At 44.4% G+C, this 19,379-nt stretch overlaps 1 protein-coding gene across 2 annotated transcripts in view; it reads right to left on the bottom strand.

The window, feature by feature from the left end:
* Positions 1-302: 302 nt before the first annotated feature.
* Positions 303-19,379, bottom strand: part of LOC109899776 (spectrin beta chain, non-erythrocytic 1) — a 121,523-nt gene continuing 102,446 nt past the window's right edge. For both annotated transcript variants that reach the window (XM_020495297.2, XM_020495296.2), the window contains 16 exons: positions 14,906-15,130; positions 14,120-14,209; positions 13,649-13,933; positions 12,409-12,539; positions 11,579-11,783; positions 11,107-11,481; positions 10,682-10,926; positions 9,381-9,519; positions 9,101-9,185; positions 8,746-8,942; positions 8,015-8,115; positions 7,655-7,709; positions 3,325-3,527; positions 2,063-2,236; positions 1,902-1,944; positions 303-1,713 (listed from right to left, as the gene is read on the bottom strand). In XM_020495297.2, the coding sequence (XP_020350886.1) occupies positions 1,510-1,713; positions 1,902-1,944; positions 2,063-2,236; positions 3,325-3,527; positions 7,655-7,709; positions 8,015-8,115; positions 8,746-8,942; positions 9,101-9,185; positions 9,381-9,519; positions 10,682-10,926; positions 11,107-11,481; positions 11,579-11,783; positions 12,409-12,539; positions 13,649-13,933; positions 14,120-14,209; positions 14,906-15,130 (2,757 nt within the window). In that variant the 3' untranslated portion in view covers positions 303-1,509. The remainder of the gene's footprint in view (positions 1,714-1,901; positions 1,945-2,062; positions 2,237-3,324; positions 3,528-7,654; positions 7,710-8,014; positions 8,116-8,745; positions 8,943-9,100; positions 9,186-9,380; positions 9,520-10,681; positions 10,927-11,106; positions 11,482-11,578; positions 11,784-12,408; positions 12,540-13,648; positions 13,934-14,119; positions 14,210-14,905; positions 15,131-19,379) is intronic.

The following is a 19,379-nucleotide window of genomic DNA, read 5'->3' as shown; positions in this document are numbered from 1 at the left end:
CAAAATCTCCATAACGCCACTAGATGGTGCACACATTTAGGGGCAGTCAAAAATCTATGTTGCCTAAATGAAGTCAAAGGAGACAGGATTTATTCTGCCATTAATTTCATTGTTACATCGTAATAGCTCTTTAATTGCTTGGTAATAGTGTTTTGTTGTTGTAATGAATGAGAACATAGTGCATGCACTGAATGAGGCATAATTTCATGAAAATGTATTCAATCGTATAGAAGCAGTAATGACATGAGGAATTGTTGCTGATTTGGTGTGACGCTGTAGTACTGAAAACACAGAGACAGACATCATCTTAAAAGCAATTTAATGGATTTGCACATATTTAACAGAGAGGGCAAAAGTCTACGGGTGCAGTTCCATCTACCTGTGACAATGGTCCATATTAAACTACATACCTAGAGGCGTCGCTATGGCAAACAAGCTGTCTCCCATCGTGGCATTGTTGATTGTGCAATATGAAGAAATATTTCATTACAATAGTTACAGTGACAGAGAAATGCACACTATTTATCAAATAGCTAGAGAATGTAGCAAAATTATAATATGCGGTGCTATAGCCAACAAGCAAGCAACCTTATTCCAGTATTTGCCTTAGAATCCACTTTTCTACTTAACAACAATGCTTAAAGTGTTTATTGTTTTGTACATCAAATTTTTATACTTTGTACTAAATATATTTTAAACATACATTATAATGCAACTCAAATACATAGGAAAACAATGTTTAATAATGTTTTGAAAAATTACAGAAATAAACCTTAATCTGTGTTGTAGTTCTTCATGGATATCCAACATTCTGACTGGTTTTAGTAATTACTTGAGCCCGAGTAGGTATAGGATTACATTTTACAATATTATGATATTTTCATTCAAATGAATGTCATACTATGTTTTTGGAAAAAAAGTGGGACTATATTGAAGCTTATAATGTTGTAGGGTTTGTTATTAGTAAGTGAAATTAAACTTTTTTTTTTATAGTTTGTTATACACAAGTTATACACACAGTTCGAAGCACCGCTGACTTTGCTTTTCAACCGCAGAAGAATGCAAGTCATCTTTCAATGATAGCCTCACAAAACTGAGGACAGACCCTAGAAACTACATAGAATTACAAAAAGAACTGGGAAAAACAAAAAACAAAAGCAACAAGTGAAAAGCAGAGATGAAAGCAGGAAAAGAGAGAAAATACAAAGAAATCTTAGCTAGAAACCCTATCCTGTTTTTCAGCGCGCGACTTCTGGATGGTTTACAATGGCAGCTGCCCAAAGCATCAAATCTACCTTAACATAATTGTTAGTCTTTTTTTGTGTTCCTTATCTTAAAAAAGAAAACACCATACTGTGGTTGACCTCTGAGCCCGGCTGTTGGATTGTTAGGCACAGAGTGTGGAGTTTTGGCTCTGAGCTTGCATGCTGGAGTCTCGCTTTAAGAGAAACAGGAGCAGGGGAGAGAAGAGAGAAGAGGAATGGCATTGAAGGGGCTGGGGAGGAGGATCTACTTCTTTTTGCTGAAAAGGCTGAAGCGTTTTTCTTTGTCTTTCTCGCGCTTGCCTGGGCTGGATTCGGTTGCCAGGGCAACAGAGGCGGGCAAGGTCTGGGCTCGGCTGGAGGCGGGGGTGCTATGGCTGCTGGGGGTCATCTCGGTCTTATCAGAGGACGCAGCACTGGAGATGGCCTCCATCCACGAGTTCATCTCCTCCTGCGGCCCAGACGAGGGATTTATCAGGACACACAACACAGATCACATCAATACAGCAACACTCATACACCCACATGATCCTCGTAAGAGACAGGGACTAAAGACAGCAAAGGATACACAACATTCACAGGAGGAAGATAGTCTGTCATTCATGCACAATGTACAAATTAAAAGCTAAGCAAGCTTACGTCATCTTTGGCTTGGAAGAGATACTCATTCCCATCTGTAGCTCTGTAAAAGGAAAATAAAAACTTGAGTAATAAGTCAAGCTAACTACTGTACTGTATGCAAGATCTCATTTTCTGATAATACAAGACACATAGGGAGCTATACAGCAAATAGTGCTCACTTCAGTTTGAACACATGCTTCTTCTTCTTGTAATCAAGGGCGATCTCACACGCAGCGTCCTTCAGGCTGATGGGGATCTCGCTGTGATAGGGGATGCCCTGGCTGGCACTCTTAATGTCTTTGTAGAAGCCCATTTCCCAGTTGTTGATCACACAATACACATTGTGCCAGGATCTGAAAACATATGAAACACAGTTATCAGAGTCTATTCAGCTAAATAAAATGTTGGCATTATTGTAAGGGGAAAGTATTTGGCATGCTTGAATATGTCCAGTAAGCATACATGTTAACTCCCCTATGTATTTATTTGGACAGTGTAGCTAAAACTTTTAATTTGGCTCTATACTCCAGCGTTTTGGATTTGAGTTCAAATTTTTTACGAGGCGACAGTACACAATGTCACCTTTTATGTAAGGGAGTTTTCATATCTGTTTAGAAATGAAAGCGCTTTATGTATCTAGTTCCCTCATTTGAAGGTGCATAAGTATTTGGACAATTGCACTTAGAATTTATTCCCATATTCCTAGCACACAATGACATCAAGCTTGTGACTCTACAAACTTGTTGGATGCATTTGCAGTTTGTTTTGGTTGTGTTTCCGATTATGTCGTGCCCAATAGAAATGAATGGTAAATAATGTATTACAAATGTTATTGTAAATAAGAAAATAATTTGTTTCTGAACACTTCTACATTAATGTGGATGCTACAGTGATTATGGATAATCATGAATGATTTGTGAATAATGATGAGTGAGAAAGTTCGATGCAAAGATCATGCCCCCATGGTAGCATCCACATTAATGTAGAAGTGCTCAGAAACATATTCTATTCTTATTTACAATAAGCGACTCAAAAATGACATAATACATGATTTACCATTCATTTATACTGGGCAAAACAGCCGAAACACAACCAAAACAAACAAACAAGCAAATGCATCCAACAAGTTTGTAGAGTCACAAGCTCAATGTAGTCAATGCGTGCTAGGAATATGGGACGAAATACTAAACTTTTGACTACATTTAATACACTATAAGTGAATTTGACTATGTATCACTTTCAAATGGGGGAACTAGATACATAAAGTGCTTTCATTTCTAAACCATGAAACAGATATGAAAATACCCTCAAATAAAAGGTGGCATTCTGTATTGTCGCCTATCAAACCAAAATGCTGGAGTTTAGAGCCAAATTAAAAGATTTAGCTTCGCTGTCCAAATAAATACTAAGGTGAGTGTATGAGAATTGTGTGTGTGTGTACCTGCTGGATGCCTTCTTGTTGTGACCCTCCCACTCATGTTTGCGGTGTAGGAGGCCTTCCATCTGGTTGGCTGGGGTTGAGTCCAGGGACTTGGCCGGGAGAGTGGCAGCCTGGCTGGGCTTGCCCTTGCGTGCTGCACTGGGCGACCCGCCTGGGCTGGGCTCCGCCACCCCATTTACAATGTCACTTCCCTCCCCATTGTCCTGAGGTAGACAGAAACTGGTATTAGAGAAAGCTGGGGCTTGGTAGACAAAACACACAGTGGGGCTGGAAATCAGAGTTGGCTTCATGCATAGCAGGATCAGAGGCTGTGTTGAAACATTCAGTACTTTCCCTTTGATCGCTATATTATATCACAATGGCTTTAAGACAAGTAAAGTTAAGTAGAAAGGGGTATTCTATATGACTAGTTCTACTCTACTGTAAATGATACCCAAAAAAATATTTTCATCACGATATGTTTCCTCATTTCCATTTGATGAGTAAAATAGCCTCTGGGTAGGTATTTGTATAAATCAAAACAATGCCATTACACCAGCCTTAAATTTTAAACGTGCCTCAATCTCACAATTATAGCCCAGCTTCATCATAAGATGATTGGCAGACACTGAACCCCAGAACTGAGTGTTTGTGCTATTCTTACATCATGTCTCAATCTCTGTGTCACCCACAGTGTCTCAGGTCTTAAGGTTCAGTGCCTGGAGTGAAACTTATCAAGTGTTTAACTCCATCTCAGTCTCTGACTCCTATCTCTAACCCTCTCACTCCATCTCTCCAACATTGAGTGCCATCTACTTGGGACAGTTGATTTTTGTGACTTCTACACTAACTTGACTCTGATCAAACGACTCAATCCGACTGATTCATCATGAACCTCTCTGACTCCATCCGAATCTTGAGACGAACAGCCTCTAAAATGACTCACTTACACTAACTCACAGTTGGATTCACTCTCACTTATACTAACTCACTGTTTGACTAATTCAGATTCCGACCCATCTAAGCACGGTTAGGCGGAGACTTTGCAGATGCAGTAAAAATCCATTTATATAGATTCTGAGAAAAACTGGGACCCTACAGATTTAGAAGAGCTTTAGTTTATGGGATTGGTTAAAATGGGACCGGAGTCCAGCCGAGACAGCGAGAGAGATCATTTCAAAGACATGCACAGATCAGGGGTTAAGACATGCACACCACATTGCCACACCCACACAAAATATTGTTGGAGAGAAAGAGAAAGCCAGCGAAAGGGAGATAAAGTCCAAAATAAAATCCCAAACAATTAACACAATTGCTTGAACTCATTATTCATTTTACGGTATCATTATTGTAAAGTGAAGGGGAATGCAAAATTGGCCAGTTAAAAGATTTTATCACAACACACCCACTCCAATTTGTCACTTATTACCCATTACTGAGCTCTTCAAGGGCTGGACCAATCGTGGACACTTTTACTGAGAGCTTGCCAGGCGATGGACAAATCCTGGATGCTTATACAGAGATCCTGCCATCGGCTGGACCACCAATACTGGACACGAAGGACTGCATCGCTGCCAGGTTTTGCACCGTTCGATTGGTGCAACATGGGACTGATATTTCTCACCACCTCTTTGTTAAATGTTCAGGGTAAAAGCTAAAATAGTTTTCACTTGGGCTAACACTCATATAGGTAATCATATGATCAATGGTCACATCTGCACCCTCATTCTATCTCAAATATACTCTCTTATAAGCTTATAATATGAACCCAGTTACCTCCACATAAATACAGAAAGAAGTCTGATCATCTCAAAGTTTGATTACTGTGAAGGAGGATCACTTTGATAGCAGTAACTGTAGTTACCTTAGAAATGACCCTTTTGCAGAACTAAAAACACTAAACTTAGAATTGCTCAAACATTGATCTCTCAGTTTGGATGGGTACCTTTTTACACCAAAGCAAAATACTGGAGAATTATTGTCAGAAGTCTACTGGATAAATGATATCTACAAGACAATTCAATTTAAAAAAGGGTATGAAAAATCAATCACACTTTACTTGACACCCAGTGTCATAACATGTTATGACATGGTCATAACCATAACCACAGTTGACAACCTGTCATAATATGGTCATAACACTTATGACAAGTTATGTCAGCTGTTATGACATATTATGACATGATTATGACTGCGTGTTATGACGCTGGGTGTCAAGTAAAGTGTTACCAAAAAAATCTTTGAAAAAGTATTGTACATCAATGTGTATAAAACCACCCCAGGATGAAAACAGAGAGAATACACACAGAGAAAAACACAAAAACAGTGGGCACTGAAAGTGAAACATGTTAATGACATGCAAAACAATATACCCAACATAAGACATGAGGACAAAAACAGTGTTATTTTGTAGACGGCACAAGGACAACAAAAACCGGACATACATGGGGAGTGATTGACTCTAACAATGTTTTATTGGGGAATGTGCGTTAGTGGGTTGGGGATGCTGAAATGATTCAACGTGCAACATGACCAGGAATAAAATGAAGATCTGATGCACAGAGCTAACATGAAGAATGATATGAGAACAAGAAGGTAGGTTACTGAGACCCAATGACCGGAATAAATTGGAATGTGCTTACACCCCTCTACACACACACCATGACTGGAACAACCCTACAAACAGAATTACGAAGGTGAAGCAGAGTGAAATGAATCATACATAGTGAAATGGTATTTCAGATGGTACTGTCTGACAGTGGTATAACGTGTGGTATGGATGTGCAGGTCATGTAAATGGATGGATATCTGGGGCAGATAGCTACTTACTACTTTTGATTTCCTATTCTCTTGAATTTGATTTAACCTTTATTTATTCAGGCAAGTAATGGAGATAAAATCTAGTTTGCAAGAGACCTGGTTGATTTGATCTGGGGCAACTTGAAACCTGAGACTAAAGAAGACGATTTAACTGCATTACTGAGGCAACGATTAAGCCATGTATTTTGTCTGTCAGTTATTCAGGTTCCACATGGTAAGTTTGTAAATAATAACGTACACAAAGAGTAATATCATCAGGGATGGAGATAGGAGGAGAGGAGTGTTGGGCTGAGAGGCGGAAGAGAAGAAAAACAGGGATAGAAGAGAGAAGGGAGAGAGGAAAAAAAGGGAATAAAGACTAAAACCTGACAGTAGAGGGGAAAAAAGTTTTATATAAAGAAAAGATACGAGTGGGGGGGGGCAAGGAGGGCGTGTTCTTCTTTGTTCCCACGGACACACACGTACATACACACCCACACACACGCTGTGCTCATTCTCATTCTAGACTACGTAGTGCTGTAGTGCTTCTGTGTCCCATTATGCCTTTCTCTGGGGTCAATAGGTCAATAGATCATGTCAATCTACAGTGAATACAATTAAATACATTATTTTTGGGACCTTTTGCTCAAATCTCAAAATGTTCAATTAGGAAATGTTGTACTGCTTTTGAAATAGGGTTGCCTAACTCAAAAACGGTTTAATCTTCTTTCTACTTTCTCATTTGATCTCGGCCCAGCTTACATCTAATCAGTGAATACTACAGTATTTAGCTGCAGCAGTGGAGGCTACTGAGGGGAGAACGGCTCATAATAACGGCCAGAACGGAGCAAATGGAATCTCATCAAACACCTGGAAACTACATGTTTGATGTATTTGATACCATTCCACTGATTCCGCTCCAGTAATTACCATGATCCCGTTCTCCCAAATTAAGGTGCCACCAGCCTCCTGTCAGCTGCAGCTAGCGTTTATCAGCCGTCCTCAGCGGAGTGTTCGATCAGTATCAATAAAGGTACCAGTCGGTTTGTAGGAATATGAAGATAAAAAGATGAAAGCATAAATAACTATACGATTGGCCAAAAAATAAAAAATCTAGTACCCTGCTACTGTTCATCTATGTTCAGTCCTGCAACATCCATGTGATAAAATAAGACTAGGTGATAAAAACTACAATAAATGAAACTGCAATCAGCAAAGCTAATTTCCATTCAAATGCATTATGCAAATAAAAAAGAAAAAGGAATAATCAAGGTAGAATTAGTATAGTCTCCTGTAATGGAATTAGGATACGGCTAAATGGTAAATGAGGAATAAGTGTGAATAACTAACTGTCAGAACCATTGGTGGTGGTGGGGGGGGGTCAGGGGTAGAGGGGTGTACAGTCCTCTCCCTGTGGTGGGGGCAGGGGGTTCAAAGGGCAAGGGAGGCTTTGGGGGGTCACGGTCCAGCCCGCCCGCCTTTCTCGCCCAGTCCCAGTCCTGCGGGTTTGAAAGCTGGTGTACTTTTGGTAGGCTGGGGAGCGGTAACTAACCCGAGGGGAGTCCTGGTCCGATGGCAGTCCATTCAGAGACACCTGCTCACCCTCCCTGTAGGGACAACACACAGAAACACAACAGTAAGTCTCGAACATAATGCAGGATAAACACACTGGGACAGTCATAGCGTACAGTATAGAGACAACAGTCCGTCTCCAACGCTGTACTGCAGTATCTATAAACACACACAGAAAACTGTCAGCCTCAAACACTGTACTTCAGTCTTTATAAACACACTGGGATAGTCATAACACCAGAATACAGCATGCCTGCTCAGTCTAAACATAGACACAGAGCAGACACACAAACAGACCAAACACATTATTTCAGTATGGTGCTCCAGGCTCATATCGTACTTCTGCTGTGGCGACGCAGTGTCCGTCTGGGTCTCTGCAGGTGGGGGATTTCTCCTCCTCTCCTCCTCCTCTTGCTGTCTTCTCACTTCCAGTAATTCCATCTGCATCACGAACAAACACACATCATTAATGACCAACAGAATTTGTCCAATTGAAATTTAAACATAAGTAATTTCATTAAAGGTGCAGTCAAAAACATGATTATTTCTGTGTTTTATATATATTTCCGCACTATGAGGTTGGAATTATACTGTGAAATTGTGAAAATGATGATAATTCCCTTTTAGTGTAAGAGCTGTTTGAAAAGGTCGTCTGAAATTTCAGCTTGTTTGGCTGGGTGGATTTTTTTAATTGCCTGGTGACATCACCAGCAGTATACATTCGTAGACCAATAACAAAGAGAGTTTGCCCTCCTCTCTGACAAACAGCTAGTTCAGGTTACACATCCTTCTCATTCGGCTCCTCTCTCAGAACACTCCCAGACAGTCCTAGCAAAATTCTTGCTTGAGAAATTGCATTTAGCTAAGAAGCTATTTTTAAAAAAAATTGAAAACAATCACAGCAAGGTACTTCATTGCATTGGACCTTCACGTCACGATTTGACTGACAGAAATGTGATAAGAGCATTGCAGATGGATGTCTAATCTATTTAAAAACAACATTGATTGAGTTATTGGATGAATGGTTTAACTGACAGCCCAGTGAGTTGTGAACACCCCCCGTCCTCTCACCGTAGTCAGCCGTTCCAGAGCAGAGAACCGCTCTTCCCAGGTGGCAGCTGACTTCTCAAAGGCCTCGTGTCTCTTGATGAGTTTCTCCACTTCATCCACGTTCTGACCCATCTCCCTGCTGGACAGGTACGGCTCCTGTCCCAGCAGCCACGACTCGGCCACCCCCGCGTCCCTTCCAAACTGATGCACCTCCAGAACTGGACAGAAACACAGCTAGTCACACACCACGGCAGTAAAAAGTAACGGTGATACCTCTGGAAATACCAAGCGACTGTGGGATAATGCTCGGTGAGCCTCAAGGTACTACTCTTAGCTAATACTGTGCAACAGACTGAAAACGATTTGATAGAATTACCCAATCTAAGCCACTCCCATCTGTCCTCCCACTTGTCAATCATGTCTTTCCTCTTGTCCGTCAACTGTAGTAACTTCTCTTTGATCTGAAAATGGAAGGAAATTAAGTTAAACGAGTCTAAAAACACCATACATTTAATGACGCAACACAAAACCAGAGGGAGCCACATTTCCATCCGGAGACCGAAAGAAGGAGAATGGGGGTGAAGAAAGAAACAGAGAGCGGAGGAGAGAAGGAGGTACGAATCTGTGAGGGTGTTATGAAATTGTTGGCCTCTCACCTCCTCTAATGCGTAGTGTTTTCGTGCCAACAGGGACTTGCCCAGCTCGATGCAGTTGGTAAAGCTGTCGTTACGGGCGTCGATCTCAGCCTTGATGCCCTGGTGGTTGTTCATCAGGAGCTCCACAGACGACACGTCCCTTGAAGACACAACAATAAGCCAGTTACACACACTGAACACACCAAGGTTCTAATGTCCTTTGGTTAGGTTACCTGGGGTTTAAATTACCCAAGAAATGCTGCTTACGTTGCTACTTACGATGCCAGCATATGTTTTCTAAAACCACATGTACATCAGTGGACTACAGCCTTCAACATAATGATGTTCCAGGGTGAGTACCTGGGACCATGCTGTTATCAAACTAAACACTAGTCTACTCTAGTCAGGATAGGGTGTCATTCTCTCGGACAGTGGAAACAGAGCAATAAAATTGCTGACACAAACCAAGTCTCTCTCTCAATTCCCCTCGCCCACCCGCTTTTTCCTCCTTCACCCCATTAGCCATCCATCTTTCTTCCCCCCTTTCTTTTCCTCCAGTATCTTTTTTCCTCCTTCACCCCATTAGCCATCCATCTTTCTTCCCCCCTTTCTTTTCCTCCAGTATCTTTTTTCCACTTCCCCTTACATCATCATTAGCCCCTTATGTCTGTCTGTCTCTTATCTTTTCTATTTCTGTCTCCTCCTATCTCTCTCCCCCTCTCTCTTCCTCTCTCCCTCTTCATCCGTCTCCATGGTAAGCTGCTGGCTGAGATTCAGCTGAGAGGCACAGATAATGAAGGCCTTGTCGACCCTGGTGATTATCACAATTACAGCTGAAACCAGAGCCAGATAAGGGCTTGGTGTGCTGCTGTCTCCCTGAGAGGAGAAGACATCCTGGGACATTAATTGAGTATTGATACATTGACTATTCACCATTTTCTGCAGCTGCATCTTCAGTGGTTATAAAAAGAACCATCCGTGGGTGGCAATACATTCAGCTGAGCCTTCAGTTGAAAACCTGGGCTACAGTGCCAGAGCAACAGCATTCATACAGAGGGTTGTTTGGGGTGAGCTAGAGTGGATAACTTTGTAAATAACAACAATCAGAACATTGAGGATTAGATACATAAATCCAGACCTGAGAAAGTGTGATTACAGCGTAAGCTGCAGACCAAAAGCTGCTTACAGAAAACTACAGAGATTACTCACACCTTCTTTTCTGGCTTTTGTCGGTAGGAGAAAAAAAATGTGTACTGCAATAATGCCAAACTATTAAAAGAACCAGCCTGAGGCAAAACCGCTTCCCATCAGGTTCACGGTACCTGGGCTTCTCCTGAGCCTCGATGAGGCGGATGACGTCCTCCATCCAGAGCATGAGGTCTCGGACCATGCTGAAGAAACGGAACTTGTCGCCGGTGTCGAGCAGTCTGACCCTGCGGCCGTCACAGGCCTCCAGCAGTGTTCTCCAGGCCTCCAAAACCTCACCCTCTCTCTTTTGGATGTCATCAGCCTTGTCTCCGGCATAGGCAGACTGCAGGCGCACAGCATCCTCCTGCAACATCCTCACCTGGGAAGGAAAAGGGAGAAATATGGGTAGGCAGATACCAAATGTTGAGAAGTCTTGTCTATGATCTGTGAGAGATTCACCTTATAGCTGCACATTTAGTTAAGGCTGTAGTCCAACCTCTGTTTTAGGCATTTTGGCTTTCTGGCTACTGGCTCCATCTCTCTGGTGTCATTGTCATACCTGTGTCCCCAGGGCTTGGATGTCGTGTTCGAAGGTGGTGTGCATTCTCTGCAGTGTCTCCACTGTGTTCTGGTCCCGGCCCAGCTCCTCAGGCAGCTTCTTGTGTTTGTCCAGGATGCGGTTGAGGATTTCCTTGGCGTCGTGGTAGAACTTGTGCAGCTCGAAGGACGCCGCCAAGATCTGCGTGCGTGTGTCAATCAGCTCCAGCAGGTCGGCCCACGCCTCATTCAGCCCGTCCTTCCACTCGGCGATGGTAGCCGCGTCGGCGTGGCCCGAGTTGATGAGTTCGTCCGCCAGCTGGTTGACAGTGTCCACACGCTCTTGACCAATGTTGCCCGTGTCGCGAGCAAACTCACGGAAACGCTCCTGAAGCATCTGTAGAGGGAGATTATCACAGCAAAGTCTGAATGGACATATTCCACAAGATACTCTGGCAACAGGGGAACATGGGTGGTAGGGTGGCACTACATACCGTGACATGTTCATAGTCCTGTCCCAGCTCATGTGACCCAGCCACCACCTCCCTTTCAGCGATCCACTGCTCCAGATCATCCACCTCCCTGTTGAGCTGAAAAAGACGGAACCTCTCGTCCAACTTGCCCCTCCTCTCCTCCGACAGGTCCTTGAGCCCCGCGTACAGCTTATCCACCTGGGACTGACGCATGCCGATCCGTTCACTACACAGCAGGAGGAGGGAGGAGGAGGCAGAGAGGGAGGGGGTTAGGATATAGGAACTACATTATCCTATCCTCGCTATCTTCGGGGATGCTAAACTGTCAAGTGTTAAACCTCTGCGTGGTTAAATCCTACTTCAACTCAGCAGGAGTGGAGCTTAACCTTACACTGATCTAATGTTAGTTGTCTGGTACTGACTGACCACTCTGGGTTTAAGCCCTTAAGGGGATAGTTAGGAATTCTGGCAATGCAGCCCTTTATCTACTTCCCTAGAGTCAGATGAACTCGTGGGTACCATTTTTGTGTCTCAGAGCACAGTTTGAAGGACGTTGCCAACTAACGTTAACACAATTGCTAACTAGCATCAGCGCAATGACTGGAAGTCAATGGGAACAGCTCCTGTAAACGTTCAGTCATTGCACTAATGCAAGTTAGGATTGGCTAGCAAAACCACCTCTAACTTCCTTCACACTGGACATAAAAATGGCATTCACGAGTTCATTGACAAAATCATGAACTATCCCTTTAAAGTTCTTTAGAAATTGGTGAATAGGACCATGGATTCAACTTCCAATTTTCACTGGAGGGGATTGTTAACCCTGCGGATAAGCCCCTGAGACCCCTCACCTTTCTGGGTGTCCGGCGGCCGTCAGGCCCCTGCTGGTCTTGGAGAGCTGGTGGACAGTCTCAGCATAGTCCTCCACAGCCTGCTCCAGGATCTGGTGCTTCTTCAGCATGGCCACGGAGCTCTGCTCATCCTACACAGAGAGAGTGACAGAGTCAAGGTACAGACGCAGACAGTGAGTATGAACAGGCACATACAATCAGTGTAGAGGGCACAGTATTAACTAGAAATAGACTAGTCTCACAGAGATCCAGTCCTGTAGAAGGAGAATGTTAAGGAGTCAAGGACAAATGGAATGATGGCCTGGAAGACTTCTCTGTCTACTCACCTTTCACATCCAATACCACACAGCCCTCGCTGAATCTCAAATCATCCCCTCGCCCTTAACCAACTCGCTCAGACATCCCTCCATTGTCACGTGTTGCTAACAAAACTCCAGAGAGTGGCGAAGGGATCAATTAACCCATCAACTTCGGGACACACTCCTGACTTGGATGATGCAATTCATGTTCCACTTTTAAATAACAAAACAAGCATGAAATTCAAATGAACAAATCCCTCAGTAACAGTTGAACATTTCATTTGGGAGGTATTTTGTTTGTTTTATTTGTCAAGTCTTGTAATCAGACACAAACAAACGCATGTGTCATATAATTAGGTACACCTCTCAACTATTTTGTATTTTGTTGGGACAGCTGCAACCTTGCTGGCTTGGTTGAAGAGGCTATCGGAGGTCTTAATTAGCTCCTGTACCCTCTATATTTCTCACTCCTTCAGGTTTGGGACACTTATGCAAATGGGGGGCAGAGCATCAAGGAAAAGGGGAAGAATTGGGATTCAGCCTGTTAGACCAAGTCACTGCCCTCGTCTTTCACCCTCCACTGACTTCCTCATTTCTCCTCGTGACAATGACCCACTTCTGCCTGGTAAACCAACAACTTACTGGGCAATGGTCATAGACCTGCAGCAATACCCCTGGTACAGTATCAACCAGCCCTCCTATCCAACAGATTTGCCCTGTAACCAGACCCAATTTCCTATTCAACTTTTCCCCTACTAATGATCCATCACAACAAAATACTGGAGTACAACCCACCAGTCCTAACCAAAAACCACGTTGTATCTCTAACGGCTTGCTACTCATCCTATCAGGTCCAATCACCATCCTACTTCACATTCAAACCCCATTCTGATTGCTTATGAATAGCAATTTTTAGCTTTCTGACCCACTGCACCCCTCACCTTGGCTTTCTCCTCTGACATCATATAGAGCTCCTGCTCGCTCATCCAGGCCTCAGCCTCGGCAGCATCAAAGTAGTACTGCTGGGCCTTGTGGGCCTCCTCCAGGCGTCCATGGCGTTTGGCCGTCTCCTCCAGGATCTGGGCCCACAGGCGCCGCAGGTCGGCCAGCCGCTGGCGGATCCCCTCGCCGCTGGGGCTGTTGTCGTCATCCTTCAGCACCTGCTGACTCCGCTCAAAGATGTCGTCACAGCGCGGCTGGTGGCCCTGGATCTCCTTTTGCAGGGTCTGGTGGGGGAGAGGTCAAAGGACAGCAGGTCAGAATGATGTCAGCTGCTTTAAAAGTACAGTGGTTATCTGGTACAGAAATAGATCTGTCACTGGATTCTAATGGTAGTACTGTAAATGCTAAGAGCTAATATTCTATGGATGGAAATACTGATCAAGGTTGAAACTGATGAGTTTGTTTCTTACCTGGTTTTTCTTGATGAGTAACTGGACTGTTTGCAAGTTGTTTCCGTGGTCTGTAGATGTTGCCAGTGGCATTCTCTCTTCAACCCAGAGCTAAGAGGAAAACACAGGAATAGGTAGGAATAATTTTCGGAAGACTGATACATTGATGTAGCAAATGCAATGACAGGAATTCAATTTAACAACAGCTAACCACTTGAAAAGCATGATTTGGGCAAAGCGTTTTTTTTTGGTAAGCATTTTAAATGCAGTTGATGACATACACAGATGAGACACATCACTTCCATTCAGAGACCCAACCCATTCATTTCAAAACACGAGGCCTGCTCCTTCTTGCCTGTATGAAAGGAGTCAATACAGTCATTACAATAATAAACAAACCCTCACAGCTATGAAAGCATGCACCTGCTGCTACTCTTAGTGGGTGCCTTCCCTCAAAAGAGGAGAAAAAAAACACAAAATAGTGATTTTTATCACTTAAATCACTTCAGACACAAGGGAACTGCTCTGCTGGTCAGCTTCTGCTGCTATTCCACACTACCATAGGGCAGGGATTTCACACAAGCACAAACATACTGTAGCATTTGCACAAGTAGGCATACAGTACGTCATCTCTTTTACTCGATCTCTGAAACACACATGCGCACGCCCACACTGAGACAGACAGCCACACAGACAGGCAGACACACATACAGACAGACACAGGCAGACAGAAATGGATCACAGCATCAGACAGACAGAAACAGACAGACACACGACTAGGCTAGATTAAAGGCTTAATGTACTTACGATCTCGTCCTCAACGTCTCTGTTGAACTGGTGGATCTCGCGGGAGGCCATGAGGTTTCCCTTCCTCTTCTTCAGTGGGTCTAGCAGCTGCTGGAACTTCTTCTCCACGATGCGGCGCTGGCCGTCCACCTCATCTGTGTCCTTCCCCTCCTGGCTGAGGACCTGGGCCTGGCTCTGCAGCTCCTCCACCTCCTTCTGACGCACCTCCACCTGGCTCTCCAGCATCTAGGGACGCCACACCAGGAGTAGTAGAGCGGAGAGAGACAGTCATAGCATGCTCTCTCTAGCTCCCTCTCTGGTCAACCCCCTAGCATGCGTTCCAGAGTTCTCTGTCTCTCTCGCAGATCGAACAAACAGTGGAAATGCATTCCCTCTCTCACATGCACACATTTTAGGTCTGGGTTACACAAAGGATACCATGGGTACACAATCTTTAATAACACAGTTAACCAATAAGGCACAGGGGGTGTGGGATATGGCCAATATACCACGCCAAAGGGCTGTTCTTGGGCACGACGCATCGCGCAGTGACTGGACACAGCCCATATCTGTGGTATATTGGCCATATACCACAAAACCCAGAGGTGCCTTATTGCTATTATAAACTGGCTACCATCGTAATTAGAGCAGTAAAAATAAATGTTTTGACATACCCGTGGTATATGGTCTGATATACCACGGCTGTCAGCCAATCAGCATTCAGGGCTCAAACCACCGCGTTTATAATTGCTAATATACAATCAGTATTCTCTACTGTATTTCTACCAAGTGCTCGCTGTTCCACTCCATTTCTCTCTCTGTTTTACTCTGTCTCTCTCACACACTACATATCTCACAGACACAGAACTGGCTCCTCCACACATCATGGCGAGGGAGAGATAACATAATGCGGAGGTGGGGGGGTATGTGAGAAGCATGGGCTGTTACATAACGTGGTTTGTCTGCTCGCTACAGCGCCACTCGCTAGTATGAATAAACTATCTGCATAATAAACCTTGAGCCAACACGGCATATGTGTGCGGTGTAGCTTATGCTGCAATTTTCCTAATTAAAGGAAAAGAGAAAACCTAATATCAGGCTTAACATTTCGCTCATAGTTTGGCTATGCAAGTGAACTTATCCTCAGGTAAATTACTGACATTGTACTTTTACCTAATATGAAACCACGATGTAAAATTATACAGAAATGTACCATTTACCTACACACCAATCAAAGGGAGAGGAAGAGAGTCCTTATATGGTGACATAACATACCCGTGGGAGACATACAATATGTCAAGCTCCAGCAGTACCAAGCTGTACAGAGGGTGCTCTAGCCAACAGCAGAGACCTGAGGACACCATTCCAACCTGGAACTGAGCTCCCAGGCTTGAAAGGACAGACCAGATACAAATTCAATTAGCACTAATGTGTGACGTAAAAGGGCTTTTGGCCCAACAAGCGTCCTCTGAAGCCCCCTCCTGCTGTTCAAAGACCATTCACTGGCATGTTCTACAAGAAATCTGCCTCCAGAATTTAAAGCTTCTCCCAAGGTGGTGTGACACCTACTCCTGTTGCCTGCTGCACTGCTGCTTGGATTCCACCTGGAGATCTGTTCACCGTCTGCCCTGTCCTGTCTCCCCATCTGGTACAGGTACCTCCACCACACTCACCCCTCTCTGTTCACCGTCTGCCCTGTCCGGTCTCCCCATCTGGTACAGGTACCTCCACCACACTCACCCCTCTCTGTTCACCGTCTGCCCTGTCCGGTCTCCCCATCTGGTACAGGTACCTCCACCACACTCACCCCTCTCTGTTCACCGTCTGCCCTGTCCTGTCTCCCCATCTGGTACAGGCACCTCCACCACACTCAACCCTCTCTGATCACAGTCTGCCCTGTCCTGTCTCCTTCTGTCTGGTACAGGTACCTCCACCACACTCAACCCTCTCTGTTCACCATCTGCCCTGGCCTGTCTCCCCCTGTCTGGTACAGGTACCTCCACCACACTCACCCCTCTCTGTTCACCATCTGCCCTGGCCTGTCTCCCTCGGTCTAGTACAGGTACCTCCACCACACTCAACCCTCTCTGTTCACCGTCTGCCCTGTCCTGTCTCCCCATCTGGTACAGGCACCTCCACCACACTCAACCCTCTCTGATCACAGTCTGCCCTGTCCTGTCTCCTTCTGTCTGGTACAGGTACCTCCACCACACTCAACCCTCTCTGTTCACCATCTGCCCTGGCCTGTCTCCCCCTGTCTGGTACAGGTACCTCCACCACACTCACCCCTCTCTGTTCACCATCTGCCCTGGCCTGTCTCCCTCGGTCTAGTACAGGTACCTCCACCACACTCAACCCTCTCTGTTCACCGTCTGCCCTGGCCTGTCTCCCTCGGTCTGGTACAGGTACCTCCACCACACTCAACCCTCTCTACCGAGCTTTCGCTCGCCTCCAGGGGAAAGTGACTCTGAACTTAAAATGGCTAGCCCCAAGTCGTTATAGATTTTTTTTTTTTTATTGTGCATTTTGCTATTTGCCTCATGACTCCTGCATACTTTGTTGACTACAAACTTTCTTTACCCAACCACAGACTGTGTTTGTTTCCACACTCGGGACTCTCTATTGGTTACACAGACTTTTGGCCTCTCATCCTAGTCTAACCACCTCTCACCAGCTTTGTATTCATGTTACCTGATGAAATTGCTGAACAATATGATCTTGTTGCCATCTGATGCACATTCAGATGTCATACATCAGCACTGTAGAGCTCTCTCTGTCCTATGAGCTCTCCCTGTACTATGCCATGCCTTGATTGTATTACTGTTGATATCTGGAAATGTGCATGTACACCCTGGCCCATCTATAGTTGCTAGCCCCAATTCTGACTTGTGCTCTGATATCTGCTTCACTGATTTCTGCTCTCGTAAAAGCCTGGGTTTTCTGCATGTTAACACTAGAAGCTTGGATCAATTGAAAGTGTGGGTTCACAGCTCCAATTCAGATGTGTTGGTCATTACTGAGATGTGGTTAAGGAAGAGTGTTTTGAATACTGATGTTAACCTTTCTGGTTATAACCTTTTTCGGCAAGACATATCTTCCAAAAGTGGGAGAGTGGCAGTCTTTACCAAGGATCACCTTCAGTGCTCGGTTGTCTCTACCAAGTCTGTCCCCAAACAATTTGATTTGCTGGTTTTAAGCATTAAACTTTCAAATAGCTCTTTGTTGATTGTTGCTGGGTGCTATCGTCCTCCATCAGAACTGGCCTGTACCCTACCTGCCCTAAACACTCTCCTGGCCCCTTACACTAAGTCTGAATTTGTCCTGCTAGGTGACCTAAACTGGGACATGCTTAAACCACCTGACCAAGTCCTGAAGCAAAGGGACTACCACAATCTCTCTCAGATTATCACCAATCCCACAAGGTATAACTCCAAACACCCAGAAAAGGCTACTCTCCTCAATGTTCTCCTCACAAATAATCCTGATGTGTATCAGTCTGGTGTTTTCTGTAATGACCTTAGTGATCACTGTTTTACAGCTCAGTGAAATGACCTGTCCAGATCTGTCACAGACGCTTGCTAAACAAGCCTTCCTTCATGAACTGGCCCCTGTAAAATGGTAAAGAATCAGCTTGAACCCCTCTGTCGAAGACGCTTGGACGTTCTTTTTTATGTTGTCAGTGGTATTGTTAACAAACAAGCCCCCATAAAGAAAATGAGAATTTAAAACAGGTTCAGTCCCTGGTTCGATCGTGATCTTGCAGAGTTACTCCACCACAAGAATTGCATTTGGTGAAAGGCTCGGCACATGCATACTCAGACTGACTGGCTCTTGTTCAGGCAAATGAAAAATAAGTGCACTCAAGCTATCCGGAAGGCCAAAGTTAGTTACTTTAAGGAGCAGTTCTCTCTCTGTGGGTCTAACCCCAAGAAGTTGTGGAAAACGGTTAAAGACATGGAGAATAAACCCTCCTCCTCACAGCTGCCCATGTCGCTTAAAGTTGATGTGGTTGTTACTGACAAGAAGCACACAGCTGTGCTCTTTTTTATATTTTTTATTTTATTTTTTACCTTTATTTAACTTGACAAGTCAGTTAAGAACAAATTCTTATTTTCAATGACGGCCTGGGAACAGTGGGTTAACTGCCTGTTCGGGGGCAGAACGACAGATTTGTACCTTGTCAGCTCGGGGATTTGCACTTGCAACCTTTCGGTTACTAGTCCAACGCTCTAACCACTAGGCTACCCTGCCGCCCCTTTAATCCCCACTTCATTAAATCAGGATTCCTATTTGACTCAGCCATGCCTCCTTGCCCGCCCAACATTTCATCATCTCCCACCCCTTCTAATGCGACTATCCCTGATGCTTCTTCATCTTTTTCCCGTGCCCCGCTACAAAGTTTCTCCCTGCAGGCAGTCACTGAGTCCCAAGTCATAAAGGAGCTCCTTAAACTTGACCCCAACAAACCATCTGGGCCAGATGGTTTAGACCCTTT

The sequence above is a fragment of the Oncorhynchus kisutch genome, linkage group LG11, assembly GCF_002021735.2.
Source record: "Oncorhynchus kisutch isolate 150728-3 linkage group LG11, Okis_V2, whole genome shotgun sequence".
NCBI lineage: Eukaryota > Metazoa > Chordata > Actinopteri > Salmoniformes > Salmonidae > Oncorhynchus > Oncorhynchus kisutch.
Note: the sequence above shows the minus strand (reverse complement) of the source record. Positions and strands in the feature narration are given on the sequence as shown.